The sequence below is a fragment of the Balaenoptera acutorostrata genome, chromosome 2 (assembly GCF_949987535.1).
Source record: "Balaenoptera acutorostrata chromosome 2, mBalAcu1.1, whole genome shotgun sequence".
In the NCBI taxonomy this organism is placed as follows: Eukaryota; Metazoa; Chordata; class Mammalia; order Artiodactyla; family Balaenopteridae; genus Balaenoptera; species Balaenoptera acutorostrata.
The window spans coordinates 13,142,729-13,169,276 of NC_080065.1; the positions used below are offsets into that span (position 1 = coordinate 13,142,729).

General features: G+C 36.8%; 1 protein-coding gene across 2 annotated transcripts in view; it reads right to left on the reverse strand.

Annotated features, from left to right (window-relative positions):
* Window positions 1-26,548, reverse strand: part of CTNND2 (catenin delta 2) — a 953,172-nt gene that overhangs the window by 766,779 nt on the left and 159,845 nt on the right. For both annotated transcript variants that reach the window (XM_057541331.1, XM_057541330.1), the window contains exon 2: window positions 24,154-24,290. In XM_057541331.1, the coding sequence (XP_057397314.1) occupies window positions 24,154-24,290 (137 nt within the window). The remainder of the gene's footprint in view (window positions 1-24,153; window positions 24,291-26,548) is intronic.

Genomic DNA, 26,548 nt, shown 5'->3' on the forward strand with positions numbered 1-26,548 from the left:
AATTGGCATGTCTCTTACAAAGCTCTGCAGCTGATGTTCTCAAAATTCCAGCCCAATAAATCTGAAGAGATACAGGGGTTAAGTCTAACTTTAACTGGGTGAAATCTTCAACAGTTCTAAGGAATTTATTCCCCAGATTTGACATACGAATCCAAGGCTGTGTCTATGTGATAAACTAAATACTTCTTGGAAGTTAAAAAAATGGAGTTGATAGTCAAATAGTTGTGAAGAAGCCTAAAATAGTTTCCCTGCAAACTGATCTCAGATATAGCAAAAGCAACACAAAGGATGTCTAAACTTTCTCCTTCATTAGCTTATACATGGAAATCCTCTAGGATAGGTCTAGGGGGAAGGAACTGAAGATCAGTCACAGACTTTAACTGCATGTATCTAGTGTTTTCACTAAATACCTTACCCTGGTCCCTCCTCCAGCAGCTGGAGCTGGAGCTCAGGACAGCGGGCCACCACAACAGCAAAGTCAGTGGGCAAAAGGGTAGGCATGAGCCAACTATTAGCAGTAAGATTTTTGCTAAATTACTCTTTTATTCTTTGTCGTGGCAAAACAAAATACAATGCAATCTGATCCCTTGCCGATTAACTCTAAACACATGAAGGCAAACAAGTTTTAATCACCTGTCACTCCACATAACCCATACAGATACTACTCTTTACTTTCAAATGTCTTTCTTATTGATTTAGTTCTCCAAGTGGTACCACTGAGATTCACATTCTTTTTTACCCGTGACTGGTCCTATTTGATGACACTGTTTAAAATTTAATTGTCATAGTCCTAATTTTAACCTGTAGGGCATTTTTATCACTTGCCACTTACATATAGAAATGTATTTCTGTCAGTTTCAATTGGTTTAACACCAAGCTATATGACATAAATGCTCAGGTTTTACGATTGTCTTTTAAATTAAAAAAATAAGCAGATATTCTGAGGCTAATATCACATAAAAGTAATATCTCATAATTATGGTATGTTTACTACATACCATGCACTGTTTGAAGCTCTTTACATATGAACTGTGAAATTCTCACAACCCCTTATGAGGTAGACAGTATTACTGATGTATGAACAGATGAGAAAACTGAAACACAGAGAGGTTAACTAACGTAATAAAATATATTTTACAACACTTTTAGTTATGAATAACTCTTACATCTTGAGCATTTGTGCTTTGCTACATACTAGCCACATGGGATTAGGCAAGCTACTTTACCTCATTAAACCTCATCTGTCACATGGGCATTGCAATTGTATATGCTTGAATATGGGGAGGATTAATAAGATAATGTGTCTGGCACAGTGCCTGGCTCAGAATACATCCTCAATGATTTTTAGTTAATATTATTATGACTAGGATTCGACATTGACTTCTAGCCTTGGATCTGGAGCTAATAATCTGTGTAATGTTGGAGAAGACACTTAAGCCCCGAGTTTCCCCAGTTTCTTTACCTGTGGAGTGAAATGAGCTAAACCTCCTCTGCCGACTACATCAGGTAGCACAAAACCACATCAAACGGTGTTTGCAGAAGCAGTTGGTCAAATGTAAAGAACTAGATACATACAAACTATCACTTTTACTAAATCAACTGGGAGAAAATTGCTTTGACCTTTTATTCCACAATTACCACTTCAGAAAGTTTCAGGGTCCCTGAGCTCACACAGCTAAATGTTTTCACTACATTTTTTTAAATGGCAAAGTGGGAGATGATTTTTTAAAAAAAAGAAAAGAAAAACAGCTTTCAGGAATATATTCAACAAAGCAACTCTCTGAGATTGTCTTGGGACACAGGTCTGTCTCTTCAAAGTTTCATAGCCCTTGTTTCTACAATTATGGGTGAAATTCAGTAAATTTTGTGTTCCCACAGACAACACCCAGGCATCAAGAAAACTTGGAAATGTTTTCAGTGTTTGTTCTTAATTCACTGAAGGAAATAGATCTTAAGATAAAAATAATTTTATAAGGTAATTTAGATGAAAATATTATAGTGCTGACAAAGATCAAACATTAATAAAATGTAAATTCCCTTATTTATTTTAAACTCATTTTGCAACGATGTTGAGTAAATGGGTATAATTTAATATTCTTAAAACCTAGAGGTATAAGCATTGCTTTTGCATGTAGCAAACAAAGAGTAAAATAACACTAACTAGTCATTCATTCTAGAACTTAGACTTTAGTAACTTCCCACAGTTCCCATATCCAGTGGCTTAAAATAGGTTCAAAACAACACAAAACAAATAAACTGGTTTGAGAAGGGAAGGCTGTATAAAGTTAATTTTTGATTAATTATATGCAATATAATTATGGGGAAATGGTACCAAAGCACATATGAAAGTAGGGTGATTTCTTGATAATAATTTCTTCTATATGAGCCTGAACTCATGCTAAAGCTAAATAAAAATAAAGTTATAATCCCAGTCACTGCAAAAGTGGTATGTATACACTGTTGCAAATTAGATTAAAAGATGGAAGAAATGAGAACTTCAGATATTTATATCTTCCTATGAAAAATAACATTGAATATGACCAAACAGAAATAGTAAATATACTTAGTGTTTTATTTTCACTTTAGGATGAAGAAATGAACATGATTCGGATATTTCACCAATACCATTTTTTCATTTTTGCTATTATTATGAAGGCTGAGTTAAAAATTATTTACTCTTTATAGAGATATTTAGCACCTAGATACACAAGAAATGCAAATATGCACATACCCAGAACAGTTCTTTTCCTAGTATTTTCATCAGGAAGATAAGGCTTCTATACCAACAACCTCAATATCATTAAAATATTTTAAAACAGCTCCACTTCAATAGGGAGAAATAAAGTTTAACGCAGAGTGTCAGTTCTGCATCTTTCTTAGGGTATAAATTGGAAGAAAATTTGTGATGGATCTGAAGACTAAAATTAGTGGTCTGAAAAGCTCAGTCCATCTTGACCTACTGTTCTCCTGGAGAGGAGACCAGGGGCACCCTGAGGATTTCAAGTTATACCCATTCAAACCCTTGTCTCTGACAAGACTGTAGGTCTGACAGCAAGGGAAATATTACCCTAATTGTAAATTACCCTCTATATTTAATTCTGTGATATAGAGAGAATATGTTTCCTGTGAGTGATGGTTTATCTTTAAAGAGAACCTGAAAGATTTTTCTTGTGATTATATCTCAAAACAAAGTGAACAAATCTGATGGTAGAGGGTTCCTGTGGTGCTAAAACTGGTAGAAAATGAAAAAGGGAAACCCCAGCAAAAACGGACTGGAGTCGATCTTCCAGACAGAGAAACAAACGCCTCAACAAATCTTTAAATGTTTTTATCTTCTTAGGCATGATGATTTTTTTTAATGAGAACCTCTGTATTTTTCTAAAAATAATTGCCTGAATTTCTCTCTCTCCTCTTTGACACCTTATTCAGGTAAAGTTACACAGCCCAACACTTGTTGCCCTGATTGCTTACTTCATTTAAATACATTATAGAACAGTGTGGACGTGAACTCACTTTCAAGGCAAGGAAATTTAGGCTGGGATCCACTCTGAAATGAAATTTAATATAATATAATATATAATTTAATATAATAAAATATAATCTGAGCAAGTTGCAAATTCTATATCAATCTCATCTTCGTTTCAAAATGGGGATAAAGCAACCTTCCTCCCAAGTAAGTTGTAAGGATTCAGGAAGCTAAAGAGTGACAAATACTTATTTGTATTACGGCATGTAATCCTTAGCTATTATGTTATTATGATTATCATTATTAAAAGCAACAATCGGAGCTATGTAAAAATAAAATATCTTAAGCTTTTGGGAGACAGGATTTTTGTCTTAGATTAAATTTAGATTAGATTTCCCTCTGTTGCCATAAATCCAGGCAGGCAGAATTTTTTAAGTGCCCCAATTTAATATTCAGTACTCTCTGGGAAAGAGTTTACTTCCATGGCCAGTGCAGATGTGAACTGTACCGTCATGCATAAACGCTTCATTTCCTCATTTTACATAAGAATATCACAGGAGACTGTCAAAGGCTTTACTGAACTCAGAAAGCATTACATCTTCAGATTGTCGCTGCTCTTATCTGTATGTTAATCAATTTTTTGAAAAAGAAAAAAAGTTTTTTAAAAAGGCAATCTGTAAAAGTTCCTCCTTAATGCCTTTCTTTTTTTTAATATATATTTATTTATTTATTTTTGGCTGTGTTGGGTCTTTGTTTCTGTGCGAGGGCTTTCTCTAGTTGCGGCAAGCAGGGGCCACTCTTCATCGCGGTGCGCGGGCCTCTCACCATCGCGGCCTCTCTTGTTGCGGAGCACAGGCTCCAGACGCGCAGGCTCAGTAATTGTGGCTCACGGGCCCAGCTGCTCCGCGGCATGTGGGATCTTCCCAGACCAGGGCTCGAACCCGTGTTCCCTGCATTGGCAGGCAGACTCTCAACCACTGCGCCACCAGGGAAGCCCCTTAATGCATCTTGATTGGCTCCTTGTGATGACTTTATTTTTACAAGTATTCACAAATAACTGACTTCATAGTTACTTCCAGAACTCTCCTCTTAGTCAAGCAAGTCTTTTTTTTACCCAAGGAAAAGATCCTTTAACCAACTACAAAATATTGTCTAAATCACAGCTACATGTGGAAAGCAGATTTCTTCTCCTGCTCCTTACTGGGAATTCAGTTCTGAGAGGTCTTGCGGGAACTCAATATTCTGGAATGCTTTAACTCATCAACAGCTTTTTTAAAGCATTTTTTATGTGTCTTAAAATAGAGAAGGAAAAGTGATGGGTCTGCCTTTAACAAGCTTGCCCATCAATTTTCAAATACATGATTTAGCTAGGACTCATTTGGTTTTAAGTGACAGAAGCTCAATTTGAACTGGTTTAAGTAAAAAAAAAAAAAAAAAAAAAAAAAAAAGACACAAAACAAACATCAAAAAATAAATATTTGCAAATGAAACAACTGACAAAGGATTAATCTCCAAAATTTATGAGCAGCTCATGCAAGCTCAATATCAAAAAAACAAACAACCCAATCCAAAAATGGGCAGAAGACCTAAATAGACATTTCTCCAAAGAAGATATACAGACTGCCAACAGACACATGAAAGGATGCTCAACATCATTAATCATTAGAGAAATGCAAATCAAGACTACAATGAGATATAATCTCACACCAGTCAGAATGGCCATCATCAAAAAATCTACAAACAATAAAGGCTGGAGAGGGTATGGAGAAAAGGGAACCCTCTTGCACTGTTGGTGGGAATGTAAATTGATACAGCCACTATGGAGAACAGTATGGAAGGTCCTTAAAAAACTAAAAATATAACTACCATACAACCCAGCAATCCCACTACTGGGCATGTACCCTGAGAAAACCATAATTCAAAGAGTCATGTACCAAAATGTTCACTGCAGCTCTATTTACAATAGCCAGGACATGGAAGCAACCTAAGTGTCCATCATCAGATGAATGGATAAAGAAGATGTGGCACATATATACAAAGGAATATTACTCAGCCATAAAAAGAAACGAAATTGAGTTATTTGTAGTGAGGTGGATGGACCTAGAGTCTGTCATACAGAGTGAAGTAAGTCAGAAAGAGAAAAACAAATACCGTACGCTAACACATATATATGGAATCTAAAAAACAAACAAAAAAAAGGTCATGAAGAACCTAGGGGCAAAACGGGGAAAAAAGATGCAGACCTACTAGAGAATGGACTTGAGGATACGGGGAGGGGGAAGGGTAAGATGGGACAAAGTGAGAGAGTGGCATGGACATAAATACACTACCAAATGTAAAATAGATAGCTCGTGGGAAGCAGCCACATAGCACAGGGAGATCAGCTCGGTGCTTTGTGACCACCTAGAGAGGTGGGATAGGGAGGGTGGGAGGTAGGGAGACGCAAGAGGGAAGAGATATGGGGATATATGTATATGTATAACTGATTCACTTTGTTATAAAGCAGAAACTAACACACCATTGTAAAGTAGTTATACTCCAATAAAGATGTTAAAAAAAAAATAACTTATTGGAAAGATACTGGGATATCTCAGTGAATTTTTCAAAAAGTTGAACAACCAAGCGTTCTGGCTTTCTTCACAGGTCAACAACAAGGCCTCCAACTGTCCAAACTTCGTATGTTAGACCATCAGACTCTACTCAGTATATACTGCTGGGAGAAAAAGACTCAGAGAAATGTGATAATATGCCCACAACTGTTCAAGTCGCCACGCAGAGGCCATCAATCCTCTGTGCCAACAGAAACACGGGTAACTGGGACTGCACACAAACTGTGGGCTTAGGATAACCTGGCAGCCACCTCTAAGCTGTCTCATCTCTGCTAGTAAACTTCTGGAGGCCTGCAGTGACACTGTGTCATTATAAAGTCATAATGCTTAAAACAATGTAAATCCTAGCAATAAAAAGAATAGCAATTTAGTTATGCACACAGCTAAGCAGTTCAAAGAACGAAATCATAAATGAAGTTAACAAGGTGAAAATGCAATTTCTCATTCATTCTTCGTGTGCACATTATCAGAAAGGTAAAATTCAAGCAAATACCCAGACATATCACATTATTGTGAGTAGGGAAGATGGTTTATTTTGGTTCAATTATTTTAAAATTAAATGTGAGGTATTACTGCTAATGAAATAGTCACATCATGACCTTACAACTCTTAACTCTATCTAAAAATATTAAATTTCATCTACTTATTTTCTTTCTACATATAATTCCTAACAGTTGTTATTTAATTATTCATTCATTCATTCCACCAAAAACTGAATCATCACCAGTTATGCAATTAGAGAGTACTGGAGCCTTGATACTAGGAATTTTGTTATCAAATAAAAAGTTTGGAAAAGACATAAAATGTGTTTCACTAAGTTCACTTATTAACACTATAAGGATTCCAACAATTTGAATGAAATAAGTGGATTCATTTCACTTACTTCCATAAAACAGTCCAATAGCAATAAAACATCAGAACTCCTGAAATGAATTTTACACAATCAATTCAACCTTGGTGGTTAAGAATGAAATTTATTACTACTGTTACTCATATTATTAATTAACAAAATAATGCCAATTTTCGTCATTGTAACCACTGTGCAAAGAGCAGCCTCCATATGCCAGGTACTATGAAAGGCCCTTCATATAGTATACAAAAGAAAAAAGGAGCACTTTCCACAGTATCATTCAAATATTGCTAATGTCCTTGATATTTAAGTAGACTACCTGGGGTCCCTGATTTCATTTTGTGAGAATCCCCACCGGCCCAAGATTTATGCAAACCCTAGGGCCTAATGTTCTTCCAGGCATCTTTGGCTCTGAGCTCCAGGTCTGTAGGAAAGAGCTCCCTCCTCTCTCAAACACAACAACCATTCCGTGTGCAGACCAATATGAGGAACACAACTTGCTCTCTTTGATTTTCCCCAGACTCCTTGATATCAGACACTGGCCTGTGCTGGGACTTCCATAGCCCTGTGGTTTCAGAGGATTTTAAATCACAGCAACAAAAATGACCTGATTATCAAGAGTTCTAAACACATGTTTCTTTATTTCTTTCTGAAGAGTTTGATTTAGAAAAGTGAGAGAAAGAATGATCTACATATTCTCCCAGCAAGTTGAAATTTAACATAGTTATGTGTCAGCAAGAAGCTTCAAAACACCTCCCACACTCTCTTCAGCATTATATTTATCGACCATCTCATGTAATAATAATCTGACAATAAGTAAAACTCTAAAAGTTAATTTAATATAGTTTTTTTCTCAGTCAAATATCCTCTTCTCTCTCAACTTCCTAAGTAACTAAAGAAACTCCAGGTTTACCTTTGGGTTTCATGAACTCATCCAAAGTTTGAGATTGCATATATGTTTAACTGCCTAAGAAAGACTGGTGAAGAGCAATTCACCAAGCTGACATTAACTAATTAAGAGCATAGATTTCCATGAGATCATAATGAACTAATTAACATGTGTTTATACAATTTGTGTTATAATTTGCATACATTCCATCGTAACTCTGATATATGATTGTCCTCATTTCACTAGATCATCAAACTTAGTTTTGGAGAGATGTTACATGCCTTAACCAAAGCCATTCAATAAGAAAGTGCTGGAAGAATTTGAACCAAATCTACTGATGCCAAGTTTATTACTTTTCCCATCATGCCAAATATTGGCCCAAATCCCGTATCTACTTACAAATAAATCATTAAAACAAGATGACACACTTCACCTTCAGGAGCTACTGCTAGCTTACTATAGTGCCATGGCAGAAGCTCTGAAGTTTTAATTTGTCCTTGAAACTGGAAGAAACACTTTCAGTCCAGTAATGCCAATTGCCTTTCCCCCTAATTATCAAAGTTCATCAAATGTCTTAGCTTAAGTCTTTAGCTGGACTTGCTATGGAGGCAATAGTTTCTAATGCTCTGCGATAATAATCGGTCTGTTGATAGATACCAAATATTTAAAAGTTAGGACTATCTCAGACCACTGGGAAAAGACTCTTAGCAGGTATGACAAATCTGCATATATTCAAACTTTGCCAATATTTATAAAATAATTTGCAATATTTATCTTTAGTGATGGAGTACTAATAAGGAGATTTTATTTACTAACAAGTTGAATGTCAGACTTCAAAAATATTTAACATTTGGAGAAGCCCTGAGTTCATTTAGTTCAACCTTTTATCCAAAGTGAGTCCCTGACACTCATTCAGATTCTCCTTGCTTAATTTTAATAATCAAGAATTTGATGTTTCTTTCTTTGAAATTATGGGAAGTCTAATTTTTTGGGGGGGTTGGGGGTTAGGTAATGGTATATCCTTCCCAATTTTTCATATCCTAGTATCCTAGAAATTCCATATCCTAGTTTTATATCCTAGTCAGAAAAAGAATAACATTTTTTGAGCATCCTGTGGAAAGACAATGGATGAAACTGGCAGCAAAGGGCCCCCCCCCAGCCCCGCCCAGGGCTGCAGGGATCACTATCAACACATTTATAGACAACCATGGTACATTTCTGTGCTGCCACCCACTGGTCAAAAGGGCTGCCATTGATCCTTATTTGTTGGTGAATTTCCTGAAGAGGCAGTAATAACTAGTTGTACTTTCTGGTACTTTCCTAAATTTGTCATTTGCCAGCATCCTTGAGAACATTCCTTCCATTTTTGAAAGTTACCACCTTTTGAACCCATCCCCAAGGTAGACTTGCAAGAAAACTGGCTATCATCCTTAGCAATATAAACCCCAAGTCTGACTATCTGGACCTTCAAAATATTTCATGAGTTACCTATGTCTTTGCGTTATTCCTTTTCAGCTTAAAATTGCCTAAGTTTCCATTAAGAATCATGTCTGATACAAAACTGAAACATGCCTCCTCCAAATGTTGATCCTTTGTCCTAATTCTCTTAGCCATACAACATCTGCTCAATAGATGTTTCCTCCTTCTTTTCCATATTTGATGGCAGTTCCTTTAGCCCTTCTTCCCACCTCACCCCATCCCTCCCACTCTACCACTATAGTCTGCAAGCCAAACATCATTGGCTCTTCCATATGAAACTCAACATAACTTGGCTTCTGGACTCTTCACAGGACTGAGTATGCTGCCCCGGAAACACTGGGGCTTATAACAAATGTTTGGGACCTTATTTTGTCTACTGCATAAATACACTGCTAAATATTTTTTAAAATATAATACTTAAATATTTAAATATGTATTATTGATCTACCATAGGATTGTCTGGTGTGTGTCCTCAGGCTCTGGTCTAGCAGTTCATTTAAACAAGTTGCCTTGGCCCATAAGCATGGCTAAAATAAGTAAGACAGACAACAACAAGTGATGGCAGGATGCGAAGAATGTGGTACCCTAATAGATGCAACTTCTTTGCAAAATAGTTGGGCAGTTCCTCAAAATATTGAGCTGAGAGTTATCAGATGACCCAGCATTTCCATTTCTAGGTGTTTACGCAAGAGAAATAAAAACATATGTCCACACAAAAACTTATACACAACTACTCATAGCAACGGTATCCCCAATGGCCAAAAAGTAGAAATAACCCAAAAATCCATCAAGAGATGAATGGATAAATGAAATAAATGAAATATATCCATACAATGGAATATTATTTGGAAATAAAAAGGAATGAAGTAATGATGCATACTACCACATGGGTGAACCTTGAAACATTATGAAAAGTGAAAGAAGCTATTCACAAAAGACCACATATGTATGATTTCATTTACGTGAAATGGTCAGCAGAGGAAAATCTATCAGGAAAGAAAGTATATTAATTGTTTCCTAGGGCTGTGAGGCTTGGGGAGAATGCGGAGTGACTGTTAATGGGCATGGGATTTCTTTCTGAAGCAACAAAAGTGTTTCAAAGCTAGATGGTGGCGACGGTTGCATCTGTGACTATACTTGACTCTGTGACTACACTGAAAACCACTAAAATGGGTGAACTGTATGGTATGTGAGTTATATTTCAATAAGCTTATCTTTTAAAGTTACCTCAGGATGTATAGAAACGTAAGACTTAGAAGTAGAGAAAAGTATACAGACGGTCTAATACAACTGATTTTTTATAAGCATCGAAAATCAACTAAATCGGTTATCTACTGCTATGCAGCAAACCACCCCCAAACTGGCTTAAAACTACAATGGTTTAGCTTGGTTATCAATCTTCAAGTATCGGTGGGATCAGACTGTAGCTGGGGCCACTTGTCTGGGACTCGACTGTAGATGACTCATTGGAAAGGCTGGCGAGTTGATGCTGGTGTCAGCTGAAAGTTCAGATGGGGCTGTGAGCTCAAGGACTGAGCATTTCTCCAAATAGCCACCTCCACTTTATGGTGGCTGGTTTCTAAGAATGAGTATGCCAAGAGAACCACCTAGAAAGTGTACTGCCCTTCACACTCTAGTCTTAAAAGTCAGACAGTGTCACTTCCGCCATGGTCTCGAGTCCACATAAAGTGAAGGACAGGGAATAGAGAGCCCATCTGTCAATGGGAGAGTGTCAGACTCACATCAGAAGAAGGTCACAGAGCTGGGAAATAACGCTGTGGCCACTTTTTAACAATACAACCTCGCACAGTGAGTATTATAGGGTCAATATATTGTCACCTGTTTTAATTCACCATGAGGCAACATTTATATAGGGTCCACATTTCTCACAAAAACAACCTGTTCACTTCTGGTGTTGACATAGAAAGTATACTCTGATTTTATGTTTTAGTGAAGTGGCTTTCAGTAACAAGCTGTTTTAAGGTTATCTTCACTTTGTAGAGTTTTCTCATGAGAAAATACTGCAAAATAACCCTCAAATGAGCTGGGGACATAATCAGGATATGCTACAATAGCACTTATGATTATTCAACAGAAATCCTTATAACATTTTAATATGAAGACTCTATTTCCTGTAACCTGTAGATACGACTGAAATTATTCTTGTATTGAGTTATGAAGAAGCAAGCTTCCTATGTGTCCAGAAAAGTCCATCTAAAGAAGCTCATGACGGGGTAAAGGGATAAGTTAGGAGTTTAGGATTAACATATACACACTACTATATATAAAATTGATAAACAACAAAGACCTACTGTATAGCACAGGGGACTATACTCAATATTTTGTAATAACCTACAAGGGAAAAGAATCTGAAAAAGAATATATAGAGAGAGAGATAGATAGATATATAACTGATATATATATCAGATAGATCAGATATATATATAACTGAACCACTTTGCTGTATACCTGAAACTAACACAACATTGTAAATCAACTATATTTCAATTAAAAAATTAATGTAATTTAAAAAAGACACAATGTATCTTATGCCAATACATAAAAAAGCCAACAACAACAAGAAAACCCTACACATATGCAATACATACAGCATACCACCATTAAACAAACATACAAATAAACAGCAACTACAGAACAACGTACATCAAAATCTGTAATAATCAGAAGATTTTACTATGACTGTATTGAGTTCCATCAAGTGTGAACAGGTGAAAAATCTCCCAAACACAAAGGAAATGCAAGACCAGCAAACAATTATTGTAGCTGGATTGCTCTAACCTCTGGGGGAAAGTATGTTTTCAAAGAATAGTTAGAAATGATTGAGAGAGATACTCAACAAATGTGAGAAATTTGGTATAACTGCATAGAAAGAAAAGGAATTGGGTGTCTGTGTGTTTTTTTATGTGTGAAGTTGCTGATTCATGTACTAACAGGGAAGTTGGTGGCTTTTTGTTTTTTGTTTTTACTTTCAGCTGAAATAAGGCACCCAAGTCCATTCAGGAAAAAAAAAAAAGACACTCGCCTACATATTTTATTGGTGAAGGATATGTTTCAGTTAACATGCCTCATTTTAAAGTTTCGATTTGGGTTGTTTATAGAGGAAATTGTAATTTGGGGGCCTGGGATTCATCAAAGTAAGTGGGCTAATTCTGAAACAACATGCAGGGAAGACACAGATGCAATACAACCATTCAAATAAGGGTAAAAGGACATGATCAGTGTAACAATGGAGACGAAACCCTTGTGCCCTACAACTAAACTAATGGCTTTCATCACAATTAGACAAAGCATTCACTTTTGAGCTACAACAGAACAGGAAAACACAGTAAGTTTATTCGTCAACTTACACCCTCAACACAAATATATTAAACATGTCCTCTGGGTCTGGCACTCACCTGGGTGCTGGTGACACAGTAAGGGGAGGAGACCTGGTCACAACCTATCTGATAAATTAATCAGTAAACTTACATGTTTCTCAGAAAATAAGCATTATTAATTATTATTTCTAGCAATAACAGTATTATCTATCTAGTACTAAAATGTTTCATTTCTGTTAAATCAAGTGACAACAGTGTGCAAAAGGTTTTCAACATCAGGTTTCCATACAATCCAGAAAAGCTCCCAGGATGGTAATTTCTGATCTCTACTCTCCATAAAGTTGGAGTCATCTCATTACTGCAGCATTATTAAAGCCACGCTCTTGGAAGACATTACCAAGGAGGACTGAGGTGTGATCCCTGATATGAGCAGAGATCCCAAAATAGAGAGAATTTACATTCTAGATTATTCATTTTAAGAATAAACTGCCTCTGGCTTTCGACAGGTCTATAGCAGGCAACTGCAGGTCTCTGACAAGCAGTTGGAATGAACGGTATTATTTCTTAAAAGTGTCTGCGTTAGCTAACGGGCTAGGTTCAAAGCTGATCTTTTGTTTGGGTGGAGGGCTTCTCAGTTGTGGAGGTGATGGGCAGGAGTGCTGGCCAGCTGAGCTACAGTTGCCCTTCAAAAGCTTCCAATCGGCTCAAAGCTGTAAAGACCCCCTTGGTTGATACCTTGGAGTCCTGCTTCCCAGAGCACAAGAGATGGCAGTGTCCCACTGTGCATGGAATTGCTTGGACTTGCCTACAACTATGGAACAACCTTAGGTTGACTGTTATGTAATTCAGTTTTTAATTTTGAACTTCTTCATACAGCAGATCTGCCAGGTGTAAGCTGCAAAATGCTTCCCCAGATAACTAAATCTATAGACTTGGTGAATAGAACTAGTTAGTATTCGCTACGTAAATGCCGAAGATTACTTGTCAAAAGTGATTTTTGTTTTTTTGTGTTGGTCTCATTGATATTGAGTCCTCCAGCTGCTTTCAGAGACCATGAGTAGAATGTGAAAGTCAGAACTTGTCATTAGTGAGAAAAGAGGACGCTGGTCTTCACTTTTCTATGGCAGCCACTAGATAGCCGGCTCATTTAGAGCCCAGGGCATGAACCTGCACATTCCTTTAATGACTGCCACCGAATGACAGCAACTTGAACATGATCGATGGGCTGCCTGGGGCATGTTTACCTGTGTTGCTGATGCATGCCAGAGATAACGTCAGTCCAAACCACTGACTCTCAGAAACAGGAATGTTCCAGGAAAGCGATGTTACGGTACTTAACCCACGGGACTCCCGTCACCCCACATTTTCTCCACAGAAATTAACTAACACTGAGCTGTATAAGTTTGTTGAATTCTATCTGTTTGGAGTCTCATTAATGATTCCTTCAGATTTCAAAAACACATTGCAGATCAAACTGATGTGAAACGACCCACCACCCTTTTCTGAGTTAAATAAGAATACAGGAAGGCGCAACACTTAATTTGAGCTCAGCAAAACCTTGGTCATAGAGAAAAACAAGCTAATTTCTCATTTCAATTCTATAGCAATTTCCTATATGGTAGGTAAACTGAATATTTTTTAAAGTTCGAGTTCTTTTGGTCATAAATAGGAAATACTGAACAAAATAATCACTAAAGAAAAAAGTCATTACTTAATTATACATCTGATGAAATAAGTTTTACATACAGATTTTAATGAAATATATAATATATATTTCATTAAAATATACAAAGTTTAAAGAAATTTAATATCTGTCTTTTTAAAAAATGTTTTTGTTATTTTGAGACACTATTTAACATTGTCTCCTTGTCCTATGATAATTCCTATGTTTATTTTGCCTATTTCTACCATATTTGGTTCAGTTGCTCTGAATACTAAACATGTTTTCCCCATTTACTCCCTCTAGAATATTCTATTTGTTAATTTCCGGCTCTGTACAAATCCTGTAGAGGGTTATACCCCAGGAGTTCCTGCTTCATATGTCCTGCCTGTGGCTCGTATCAGTAATTAATTTTGACAGATTTTCTCAGTGAGTTTGTAAGGGTCTTTAAAATCACTCTCAAAACTTTGCTCCAGGCAGCCTCTGTCAAAGTAGACCCAATGATTTATGTACAAGAAAGTAAGACATGTCATTTTTTTTTCAATCTGAGAAAACTGAATCAACTGAAGAGCTCGATTAAGATGGAAAAAGTTAAATAAAATTGTAATATTAAATAATTCAGTGTATCTACTCATATAGCCATTAGAAAAATGTTTTAAAATAATATTTAGTGATATAAAAATACTCTTGATATAACTGTTAACGTACAAAGTATAAAATATTAAGAAAAATAAAAGTGTGCGCAAATAATTATATAGTCACATAAAAATCTTAGAAGGAAATCTTCCCAAATATTTGCAGCAGCCTCTAGCTGCAGTGTTATTCTCAAAGAAAATTTGCATCTTTATTCCTTTCTGAGTTTTTTAAACTTTCCACAATGTGCATGAATTATTTTATAATGGCAAATTCATTAAAAACTATTAAAACATCACATTTAAAATAGTCAATGTGATTTCACATATTAATATTCCACAATGAATTCTAACAATAAATATGAAAGAAGCATTAGAAATGCACTACGATGTCCTGTTACAAAATCCCACCTATTAAAAGCTTATCTTCTAACTTAGCATATAAAGGGTTAATCCATTTTTATTTTTCCCATTATAGACTTCAGGTCCCTAAAAACTGAACAACTAATACCTTCAAAGAGGCGGGGCAGACAGCAACCAAATGAATTAATTCTTAGAATAGAATCTGGGGTTATTAAAAAGATGGATGAGTATGCATGTGTCTTGAGAAGAGTTACAAAGTAAGATGTTAAGGGAAAAATCAAGCTTTAGGAAAAAGAAGTCAAAGTAATTTATAGGCAAGACTAGAATACACATGAGGGAGCATGGGAGGGTGGGGAGAAGGGAGGCAGATGATGTATCCACACTTCCAGAATTATTCAGCCATGACTAGAACGCCTAGCGTTAATTCCCCAAATCTTGCACAAATAGTTTATAACCCTTGTCCTTCTTTGATCTCCAATTTCAACCACCATTCTTGTGATTCAAAAGATCCACGACCCACCGAGAAACAGACTTGCTTCACACCTAGCCAGTCCTATCAGGCTGGTGCCACAGGACCACCCCTTTGCCTCCTGCTTGGACGTCTGGAACTCCACCTACACCACGTGCTTGCGTTCTTTGCCCGGCTGGAAGTCTAATACCCATTTGGTCACCATATCTACATCCGGCTCCCCTCCTGTGTATGTGATATCTACAAGGCTTTCTAATCCTTGCTGACTCCAGGCTCCTCACTTTCCTTGCTATGAACTATACCATCGACAAAGACCCAGGTCTACAGATTCCTGGCTTGCGCCTTCCCATCTCCATCCATGTGTCCAGACAGACATTCACTGCTCCTAACCCAGTCCATGGTCTAGCAATGAAAATAGGGGGAAAATCATGCCCTTTTTTTCACTTTCAATCTATATCTGGCTTAACACAAGAAAGAAATTTGAAAATCATCAAATAATCCTCATTTTATTTCTAACACATGAAAGAAAGTTCAACCTGTGGCACTATGATCTAATTCTTTTCTTTTTTTTTATTTTTTACTTTTTTTATTTTTTATTATTATTATTTTTTTTTAGAAATTCACGTTCTTTTTATTTATTTATTTATGACTGTGTTGAGTCTTCGTTTCTGTGCGAGGGCTTTCTCTAGTTGTGGCAAGTGGGGACCACTCTTCATCGCGGTGCGCGGGCCTCTCACCATCGCGGCCTCTCTTGTTGCGGAGCACAGGCTCCAGATGCGCAGGCTCAGTAGTTGTGGCTCACGGGCCCAGTTGCTCTGCGGCATGTGGGATCTTCCCAGACCAGGGCTCGAACCCGTGTCCCCTGCATTGGCAGGCAGATTCTCAACCACTGCGCCACCAGGGAAGCCCGATCTAATTCTTTTCTTCCCTGACTAAATGAATATAAAGTTCACTAGTCTTTACAGATAATCCTTCTCTATCTTCTTGACCTTTCCTAAAGGTGTTTCAATTTCCTCTTTTTCATGGATGATAATTTTGTCATTACTTTCATAAAACGGTTTTCCAAAATATAGTTGGGAAATTGATTAGTTATACAGGTCATTTCCCACATTGTGTTATCAGAAACTATTGTTGCACATTACAGGAACACTAATAATACTGAGAGATTCTGCAGTGCTACGTGGCACTGGAAAAATACCAATTAAGGAAGTGTTTTGTAATGTACTCCTTCCCAATAACATTCTTGTTATACAGAGCTATGTAATTTTAAAATTATAAATGTAGACGCTAAGTGAAAATAAAGGCATGCTATCCTCACACATGAGTCAATGTAAATGATCCAGAATTTTTTTAGATTTTATGTAAGATAAATCCTTTAAAATGCTTTTTTAGTACCTTCATGTGGTTCAAACATATACAAAGTCCTCTGTGCAGTAGTTTTGCAGAGTGGGAGCTCAGAAATGCCTTTCTCCTACTTTTCTACATTAAACGTAATAACAAAACTGATTAAAAGCAAGAGAATTCTGTCTTACTACCTGAAAATCAGCAATACCCTAAATTGTGGTCCTAAAAATTTCCTCTAAAAGCAATAATGTAATCTTCAATCCTTGTGGAATGTACAGAACAGGAGAAATGACCGTAGCAATAGAGTATCTAAGGTTATAAACACTATAAAGTTTAAGGAATAAGTTTATTGGTATAAATCACTTGGAATTTCATAATATATTGAGGAGAGTTTTCTTAAAATTTCACCTACAATTTTTTAAAGTTTTATAACTTTTTATATATGTCTGTCTTATCTTTTTAGCTTCATGGCTAACTACTTGCAAGCAATGAAACTCCAAATCTGTGTATCACCCAGGGGAAGCACAGTTTCAGGCACATAGCAGGCAATTGATAAACACTATTAAATAAACCCAACAAAATGACACATTTGCATATACTGTTATGTACCTAGAATTTTCTAGTTAATCTGTTCATTATTAAATATATTTCACTGGTAGAATCATTACAAAAAACACATTTATCTGACCCATAATAATTTACAAAGATCAATATGAGCTCTAAAGGTTTTTAAAAAGTTCCCCATGGAAAAGGATTTGAAAACATAATCACTTTGCTGAATCACTTTGCTGTACACCTGAAACTAACCCAACATTGTAAGTTAACTATACTTCAATTAAAAAATGGTTTTTAAAGTCCCCATAATTTTTTTAGCTTATATAAGAAGACCCTTTAGATACCAACTTTGGAAGCATGTGATGATCAAAGGAGACATAGGTCAACTGAAGGGAAAGAAATGTATTTCAAAACAAGTGTAGTTTTAGGAAAGCCATGGTTTTCTTAAGAGCAAAGTAGTACACGTACTGATTTAAGATAAAATACATAGGTCAACATCACATGGCATGAGTAAATGTAAATTCTTGTCTAATAGTACAGACCAGCACTGGAACAATTTTTTTTTAATGAAAATATGAAAATGAAGATCAGATGACTACTCCCAGGCAAACCACAAGCAAACATGTTGCATTTCTTGCAGTCATGAGGCAACCTCGGGTCTCTCCAGCGATGGGGATGTGAGCCACTGCCCTGTCCTCATTCTCACATCAGCTTTCACAGTCAGCAACAAGCTTTCTCTCTCTCTCTCTTTTTTTAAAATTAATTAATTAATTTATTTATGTATTTATTTATTTTTGGCTGCATGGGGTCTTTGTTGCTGCTCATGGGCTTTCTCTAGTTGTGGCAAGCGGGGGCTACTCGTCATTGCGGTGCGTGGGCTTCTCATTGCGGTGGCTTCCCTTGTTGCGGAGCATGGGCTCTAGGCACACGGGCTTCAGTAGTTGTGGCTCGGGGCTCTAGAGCACAGGCTCAGTAGTTGTGGCGCACGGGCTTAGTTGCTCCGCAGCATGTGGGATCTTCCCGGACCAGGGCTCGAACTCGTGTTCCCTGCATTGGCAGGTGGATTCTTAACCACTGTGCCACCAGGGAAGCCCCCTCTCTCTCTTTTCTTGATTTGATCTCATTTCCCAGAGTCATTACCTAGGTCTCGACACTAACAACAATTACTTTCAAATTCTTGATTTAAGCACACAGTTCTCATGCTATCACCAACTACATATTCACTCTGTGAATCCACTGTTCCTACCACTTTTTCTGCCTTTTACCCCTTTTCACTCAGCAGCAATTCTAAGATCCGTCATAATCATTTTCTTGCATTCATCATATACAGTGACTCTCCACCTTGGCTCAGCCCAGCTCTCCAGACCCCAAAACAGCTCAAAACAAACTGACCATGTCTACCTGATGACAGCAGAAGAGAAATACATATGTTTCCAGTACCAAGCCATCAGCCCTCCTGCAGCCATGAACTTTGCCTCTCTCCTGTTCTCATAGATGAATTGTCTTTGTTCTAAAAGCCATTCCCTCTGCTGGTGCACTGGGTCCCCTTCACTCTCACCTACTCAGTGATTTTCCCACTGAAATTACACCCCTCCCAAGCATCATTAATTTATTCTGGGTCCCTGCCATCATCATAGCAAGATCTCCCAGCCTGAAATCCCTCGGCCCTTCTCACCCCTTTAGCCATCACATCATTCTGTCTCCTCTTTGTGATGAAGGGTTATCAGTCTCCTGTCTCAGTTATTTGCTCAAATGACATGATGGGAATCATCACATGCCCAACCTCTGTCCTCCCTTCCTCTTCTGGTGAAGGACACTCACAGGAGAGGGAGTGGGGACTGGGTCCCTCTCTCTTAGATCCCCATGGGACAAGAGACTTGGTAACTGTTGGCAATGAGACAGATGTGTCTGAAATACAGAAAATTACCCATAGAGTATAGCATAAATCATGGTTCTGTTTATGGTAATATAAAAGTACAAAATTCACCAGTTAAAAAGCAATCAAGATGGGAAATCAGAACAAAGAAAGAAAAACATCAATGAACACCTTTTCATTGAGCAATCCATGGCTGCTGTGTGTTCAAACACTTTAGGGCTCAGCTTAAAAACGTCTCAGTCGTGCCATACATGCTACGTGGGATGCAGTTCATGGTTCATGGTTTGGCATGACTTAAGTTCCACTCAGTGGTTATAGAGTAGAATTTATTTCTATGCAATGTCAACTACCAGCCCCAGAACTTCTGTTCTTAGTCTTACTAACAACTTACTCTAATGAATTCTTACTAGACTGAATTTTCTTTACGTATCCATTTCTCTTATTACCCTTTATTGTGATTTGCTTAAATAAGGTACGCAATATATTTAATGAATGAGTAATTACATTATGGAACCTATTACATCCAGTCAGCTCAGAATATATGCTTGCTATGATAAAAAAAAAAAATCACTTCCCTCCTACAGAACTGACCTCCAAGAAGCCAGGACTAGAGTGGTACACAATTGTAACGTCATAAAATTTTTTTACTTGAAATTCTCTAAATGAATAAATAGGATTTTTACTCAAGAAAGCTATCTCTTATGAGCACCTAAAGAGGACCAGGCAAACGATATTCTTTACGTGAAAAGATTTATAAATAGGTTATGCACGGAATTGTTAAGAATCATAGAAGGTATTAATTTCTAAAGTCGTTTTTCCTTAATCTCAGCTAATATTTTTTTAAAAATATATTTAACTTAGTTTTAACTCCATAAAGGACGGTCTGTACGTGAGAAAAAGAGAGGAAGGACGTTTTAAGAATAATTTAGGACAAAAATGTCCCAGCGAAGGAAGAGATTGGTTGTTTGCATGAGGCCACACCAAGGGAGTCCACGGGCTTAGCCGCTTGTTGATTTCTGCCTTCAAGTTAGCAGAGACCACACGCGGGACCTGACGGCCACGCCTCTGACTTGGGTGCTCCCACCTGCTCTAACTCAGCTTCCCAAGACATTTTCACTCCTCCTCATATTACTTATCTGCCACAAAGAATCTCACCTTTACTGTCCAAAAGTGAGCAATGAATTTATTTTAATAATTAGAAAAAAACTCTTCACAGTAAGTTTTTATTAAATTCTCATCAAGGCTTTGGAGAGGCCATTTTATTTACTGTAATGTATTTTTCCTTTAAGTAGCTTATCCACTCTCTCAACTACAGACATCACTATTTAAGCTGAAGGACTATTTCCTGTTATCCAAACCCAATTAATATTTATTCCAGTCTCCCAATTATTTTCCCCTTTTTTGATACACTTCCTGATCCTCTATGTCCTCTATGCCCATTCCTAACTCTGTCCAACTGTAAACACGTATGGTAAGAAATCTAATAATTTGGCTTATTTCCTTGTACACTTTTCTAGAGGCTCATAAACATGTACAAACAAAAATTATGTTTACTATTCCATTTTTTTAAAAACAGGATAATACATTACTATACCATTCCTTTCTAAAATCTTCATGGATTTTTTTCAAAGTTTAGATATATATCTGTAACTCACTTTTATTAATAACTGCATAGAAAGGATATATCTTTTATATGGAGGATTTTATATAAAGGAGATACCATTTTTACAACTTTTCATCAATCAATACTGTTCCTTTTTTTTTTTTTTACTATCCCAAATAATGCTGCAATACATACTCATACTTAATACCTTATGTTCTAGGTCACTCATTTCTATAGAACCTATGACTAAGCATGACTAATCAAAGGCTATGGAGCATTTCAAACGCCAACTCACAGCAACATACCATTTTACAAAAAGATTACAGTAAAGCACATTTTCATTTGGAATGAAAAAGAATGTGAATTTCCTCAAAATTTAACTGTAGCTAGCTTACAATATATACTGTTTTTTAATGTTTGTCTATTTGGTAGATTAAAGAAAATCACGTTTTCATTCTGAATTTTATGTCCTTGATTGGCACATTAGGGTGAAAAATATTTGCATATGTTTATTGCTTGTTTGCATTTTTCTTCTCTGAATTTCCTGTTGATATTTTTTGCCTAGTTTTCTATTCCTTTTTCTTCTTCTCATCAACATTAGGAAGTCTTAATATATTAATTATATCAACATTTTGTCATATCTGTGGCATGTTATTTCCCATGGTCTATTTTTATTCATTTTTATGTTAAATTATTCCTTGCTATTATTGTTGGTATTCACACTGCCAACTGTACCAACCATTTATGTATGGCTTCTGAGTTTCCTGCACGTACTTAGAAAGCCTTCTCCACCTCTAGGTTGTATGAATAATTTCCCAATGTTTCTCCTATGATGTCTATAGTTTTATTTTGACAGTTATATTGCTTTCCCTTTGAGATTTATTTCTGAACATATTGTGAGTTAAGGGCCTTAATTTTCTTCCAGATGTTTAGCCAGTTATGCTAACACCAGTTCAACCACTGCTTTGTACTCAACTGAGATACTGTGAAATGAGTCAGGCTCCTCTATATTTTTTAATCTGTTCTGAATCTTTAGTTATGTCCTAGAGAGATCATTCTTTCTGTCTGGGGCCAACTGGACACAACTGTATGTTTAGTAAGGTAAAGTATTTCTTTTCTTTTTTTTTTTTTTAAACATCTTTATTGGAGTACAGTTGCTTTACAATGGTGTGTTAGTTTCTGCTTTATAACAAAGTGAATCAGCTATACATATACATATATCCCCATATCTCCTCCCTCTTGCATCTCCCTCCCTCCCACCCTCCCTATCCCACCCCTCTAAGTGGTCACAAAGCACCGAGCTGATCTCCCTGTGCTATGCGGCTGCTTCCCACTAGCTATCTATTTTACATTTGGTAGTATATATAAGTCCAAGGTAAAATATTTCTATCAAAATTTTCCCTGCAACTCTCACATATTTATGCTTCCATATGATCTTTAAAATAGCTTGATCCAATTTGCCAAAGAAACAATCAGCCACAGAATCCTGAGTACAATCGCCTAAATGTTACATTAATTTGGGAGACAGTAATATTGGTATGGTGTCAAGCTCTTCTACACAGGACTGTAGCATGCCTTGTCCTTTAGTCTGAATTCTTTTATGTGCTTTGATAAGATACTATAGTTTTCATCAGACGGGTCTGGCTATCTTATTAAATTTATTCCTCGTGTTTTACATTTTGTCACTGCTCTAAAGCTAGTGGCCTAGCAAGATTTCCAGACCATGACAGAATAAAAATCCACAACCTAACCCAGCTATATAACAAAGCAGTATTTGGAGAATAAGGAGCATCATGAACTTTTGCTCCCCTTTTCCATTACCCCTGAAAAATAACCAGAAAACTCTCACAGGTAGGCTTTTGGACGCAAACTAATCAAGCAATACAGCCTGGGCCTCAACCCAATTTCCTGCTTACTTACCATTTTCACAAACTAGATTATCCAATCAATCTATTCGACTCTCCTTTGTGAACCTCCTTTTGCTTCACACTCTCCTGACCTAGTGACACAGTTTTGACTGAGAGCATCATTGATCCCTTCCATCAATGAATCTTTCCTTAGCTACTCTTTGATAACTTGACCATCTACCTTTACCTAAATCACTCCCCATTTATTAAACAAAATCAGTGTCCTCTAGGAAAACTGAGCCCTTCTACTAGTTGAGTCTTTAATTGCCACATTTAGTCTATTGCTCTGTTGAGAGGTTCCTGGGATCAGGGAAGTTATGTCACTCTTACCCCACTGCTGCTGCTAATTCAGCATCCCTGAATCATTTAATTCAAACACAGGATGTTTTTGCACTTAAAAAAAATATTGATTTGTATTCTAGCTCATGGTAAGCAAAAGAAACAAATTAAAAAATTTTTATTTTCCAGCTTTCTTTAATCATTTATGACAGTTTAATTATAAGAAACAAGAATTTTATGAAACAATTACTTTTAAATCTAAGACTTCAGATTTTATCTGCTTATTCATTTTTATGGCAAAGAAACGGTAGGGGAAGAATCATTTAGACTTTAGCTTTACAGGAAAAGTTCTGAAATGCATTCTTCCAGAGCCATCTCGGAAACACTGGGAAAACAAATTTGCTTAGGCCCACAATGATATGATATTCATCTGCTCTCACTCTTACCAGTTTTTTAGCGTCATGAATATACTTTGAAATTTTATTAAACTTTAGGTTTTCTACAGACCATTTATTTGGCTTCACACATTTAACAGTATTAAACATCAGGTCCATCACTTAATCTGCCAAAACTTCACTTATAGGATTTTTGACTGCAATTTTTGTTTTTTTTCCTGTAGAATATTTTTTCAAGGAAAGCTGCCTAAATCTCAAATAAAAACAGAGTCAAAAGCTATTATAATCATATGTGAATAGCAATTGTATAATGAATACCAACATTCTGCTAGAAAATCATGATTTTCGTCCCAACATAATTAAATCACCATCTTTCATCCGGAAAGAATGATGTTTAAAATGTCCCCACATATATGTCAGAAAAGTGGAATGTTTCTACCTGTTCTTTGACCGAGGCAAGGATGGCAGACGTGGTTTCTGTCTCCGAGCCATCCCCATTGGAGGTGGTGAGGCCAGGGCTCAAGGAGCTGGTCTTCTCCGAGGCTGATGAAGGCTGGTCTGGGACAGGCATAGCTCCTGCAATGCAAGAGGACACGCTCAATGCCACTGGATATTGGCCCTGTAAACAGACGTAACTATCAGGCAGCTCTAAGAGGTACACTTTGGCAAGATGGAAAGTATGAACTACAGAGAAAGCACGTGACATAACTGTAGAAGGAGGAGCAAGCAAATAGACAGTTTCTCCTATATCCACCCCGACCAAATTCCAAAATATACTCACAACTTTGTGTTTTGTCTTTGAGGTAAATGGAGGAAGAAATGATGAGACAGAAAAGGCAAGTAAGATGAGAAAAAACAGAGGGATAAAGAAGTATTGAAAAGCTCGTCAAACTACCATTTTCTATCTGATTTAGATACATTTATTACTTGTGCACTGACATACTTCCACCTCAAAAAGAAAAAAACCTAAAGATATTCTCCTCGATATGAAAATCACACAAAATAAGTGATCAATAATTTATAAGTAATTAAGAAACACCACAATTGACATAAGAAGCTCGGTTGGTATTGTAAAATATAGTAAATGGCTAGCCTATTCCACAAATATTTGCTGAGTTCTTAACTCTGAGACCAACAGCAGACAAAGCTCCAAAGCTGGCGAGACACATTTGCCACAGTTTATTCTGTCTGAGTTGACTGATGAAAGAAAGGAGAGACTCAAATAACATCAGCCCACTTCATAAAGGGACAGACATGTATGGGTTAAAAACAGGACTCTCAGAAGTTATTTTGTTCCACTGTACTTCTCTTTCTCACACAAATAAATAAGACTGAAGTATTTGTCACATGTATTATTTAGCAATGGTCATCAGCAGAGGAAGTAATAAGTAACTCAGGGCAATTTTTACCCAGGCACAACAAAAATCACTGTTCAAATAAAAGGCTGGGAGTAAATCAAGGTTATTTTCTTGCCTTAAGCTATTATATTACATGTCCTTCCAGGAACCATTGCTGTGTGAATGTTAAAAGGTATCTCCTATTATACTGTATCTGAGCATCCTGGGTTTCAAACTAAGCAACATAATTTTCTTCCCAGCCCTTGTACTATATGTTATTAGCGGCATTTAGTTAATAATTTAGGGATATGCAAACCCCAAAGGGCTCCAGTATAGAATTTTCCTTTAAATATATGACAAAACGTGGTTACCTAATGTTCTCATTGGACATTCCAACTTAGTTTTGATTTGTTTTTATTTTTTGAAGTTCTTTATAATATTACTAATGGGGATTAGAGTATCATTGGAAAAATAAATCTGTTACAAACAAAGAATATATGCGAGGATTTGGGCAAATGACATTAACAAGCAGAATGCGAGCAAAGAATAAGGATCAAGTGAAATATAATTTGGCCAAATGCAACCATGGCAAGCAAGTGGAAAGTATATTAGGTGATGGATACCAACAGGAGGAAAGAAAGAGGTTTAGGTAATTATGATGCTGGGGGTGGGAAGTTAAAAATACTTTTGTGTGTTCAATTTACTTTCATATGTGGTTTTCTAATTTGATCAAGCCTTATACAAGGATGGACATAAACAGACCAGCAAATGTCATGCCCGGTAAAACAGCCTGAAAGGCATGTCCTTCTATTTAGGGGAAGTTTGGGAGATGGGAGAACAGGGCAGGGGCAGAAAGAAAGAAGAAAGGAAAATGGCAGCTCTTGAAGAAAAAGTCACCTCTGGTCATTAGGGGAGCCCCCCCCTTGACCGTGCATCTCCACCTACATCCATGGCAGTGGCCTCCGAAGGGCATTCTACGTAAGAACAGCCTTATGCTGAGAAAGAAGGGTTCTTACATACCTCAATTATTATTTTAACTTCTGTGTTTTCTAAATTTTATTGGGCTGATTTGAATTCAAGCTCTGGGCCAGTATTATTATCAACACAATTTTTCGACAACGAAATTGTCTGAGGTCCCAAAGTTATTAAGTAACATAAGTGGACCTAGAACTCAAGTTTTCTCCCTTTTTTTCCCTATTTTAGTGGGCTTTTTCCCTATTTTTAGTGGGTTTTCCCCTATTTTAGTGGGCTTTTAGTCAGCCTATTTCCCATAACTTCTATTGCCTTCTAAATGCTGTCTACACACCAATTTCTATAAAATGTAACTCTTAAAAGTATGACAGTCACCTGTCATCATAAAATACGGGATTTAACAGGCAACGAATCAAAGTATATCCTTAGGCACTGACAACTGTGACCCACAGATTATAAGCAATGATTTGGTTTGTTTATATGCCCCCCCACCCCCGCTTCCCCCCGATCGCAGTAACAGAAAGA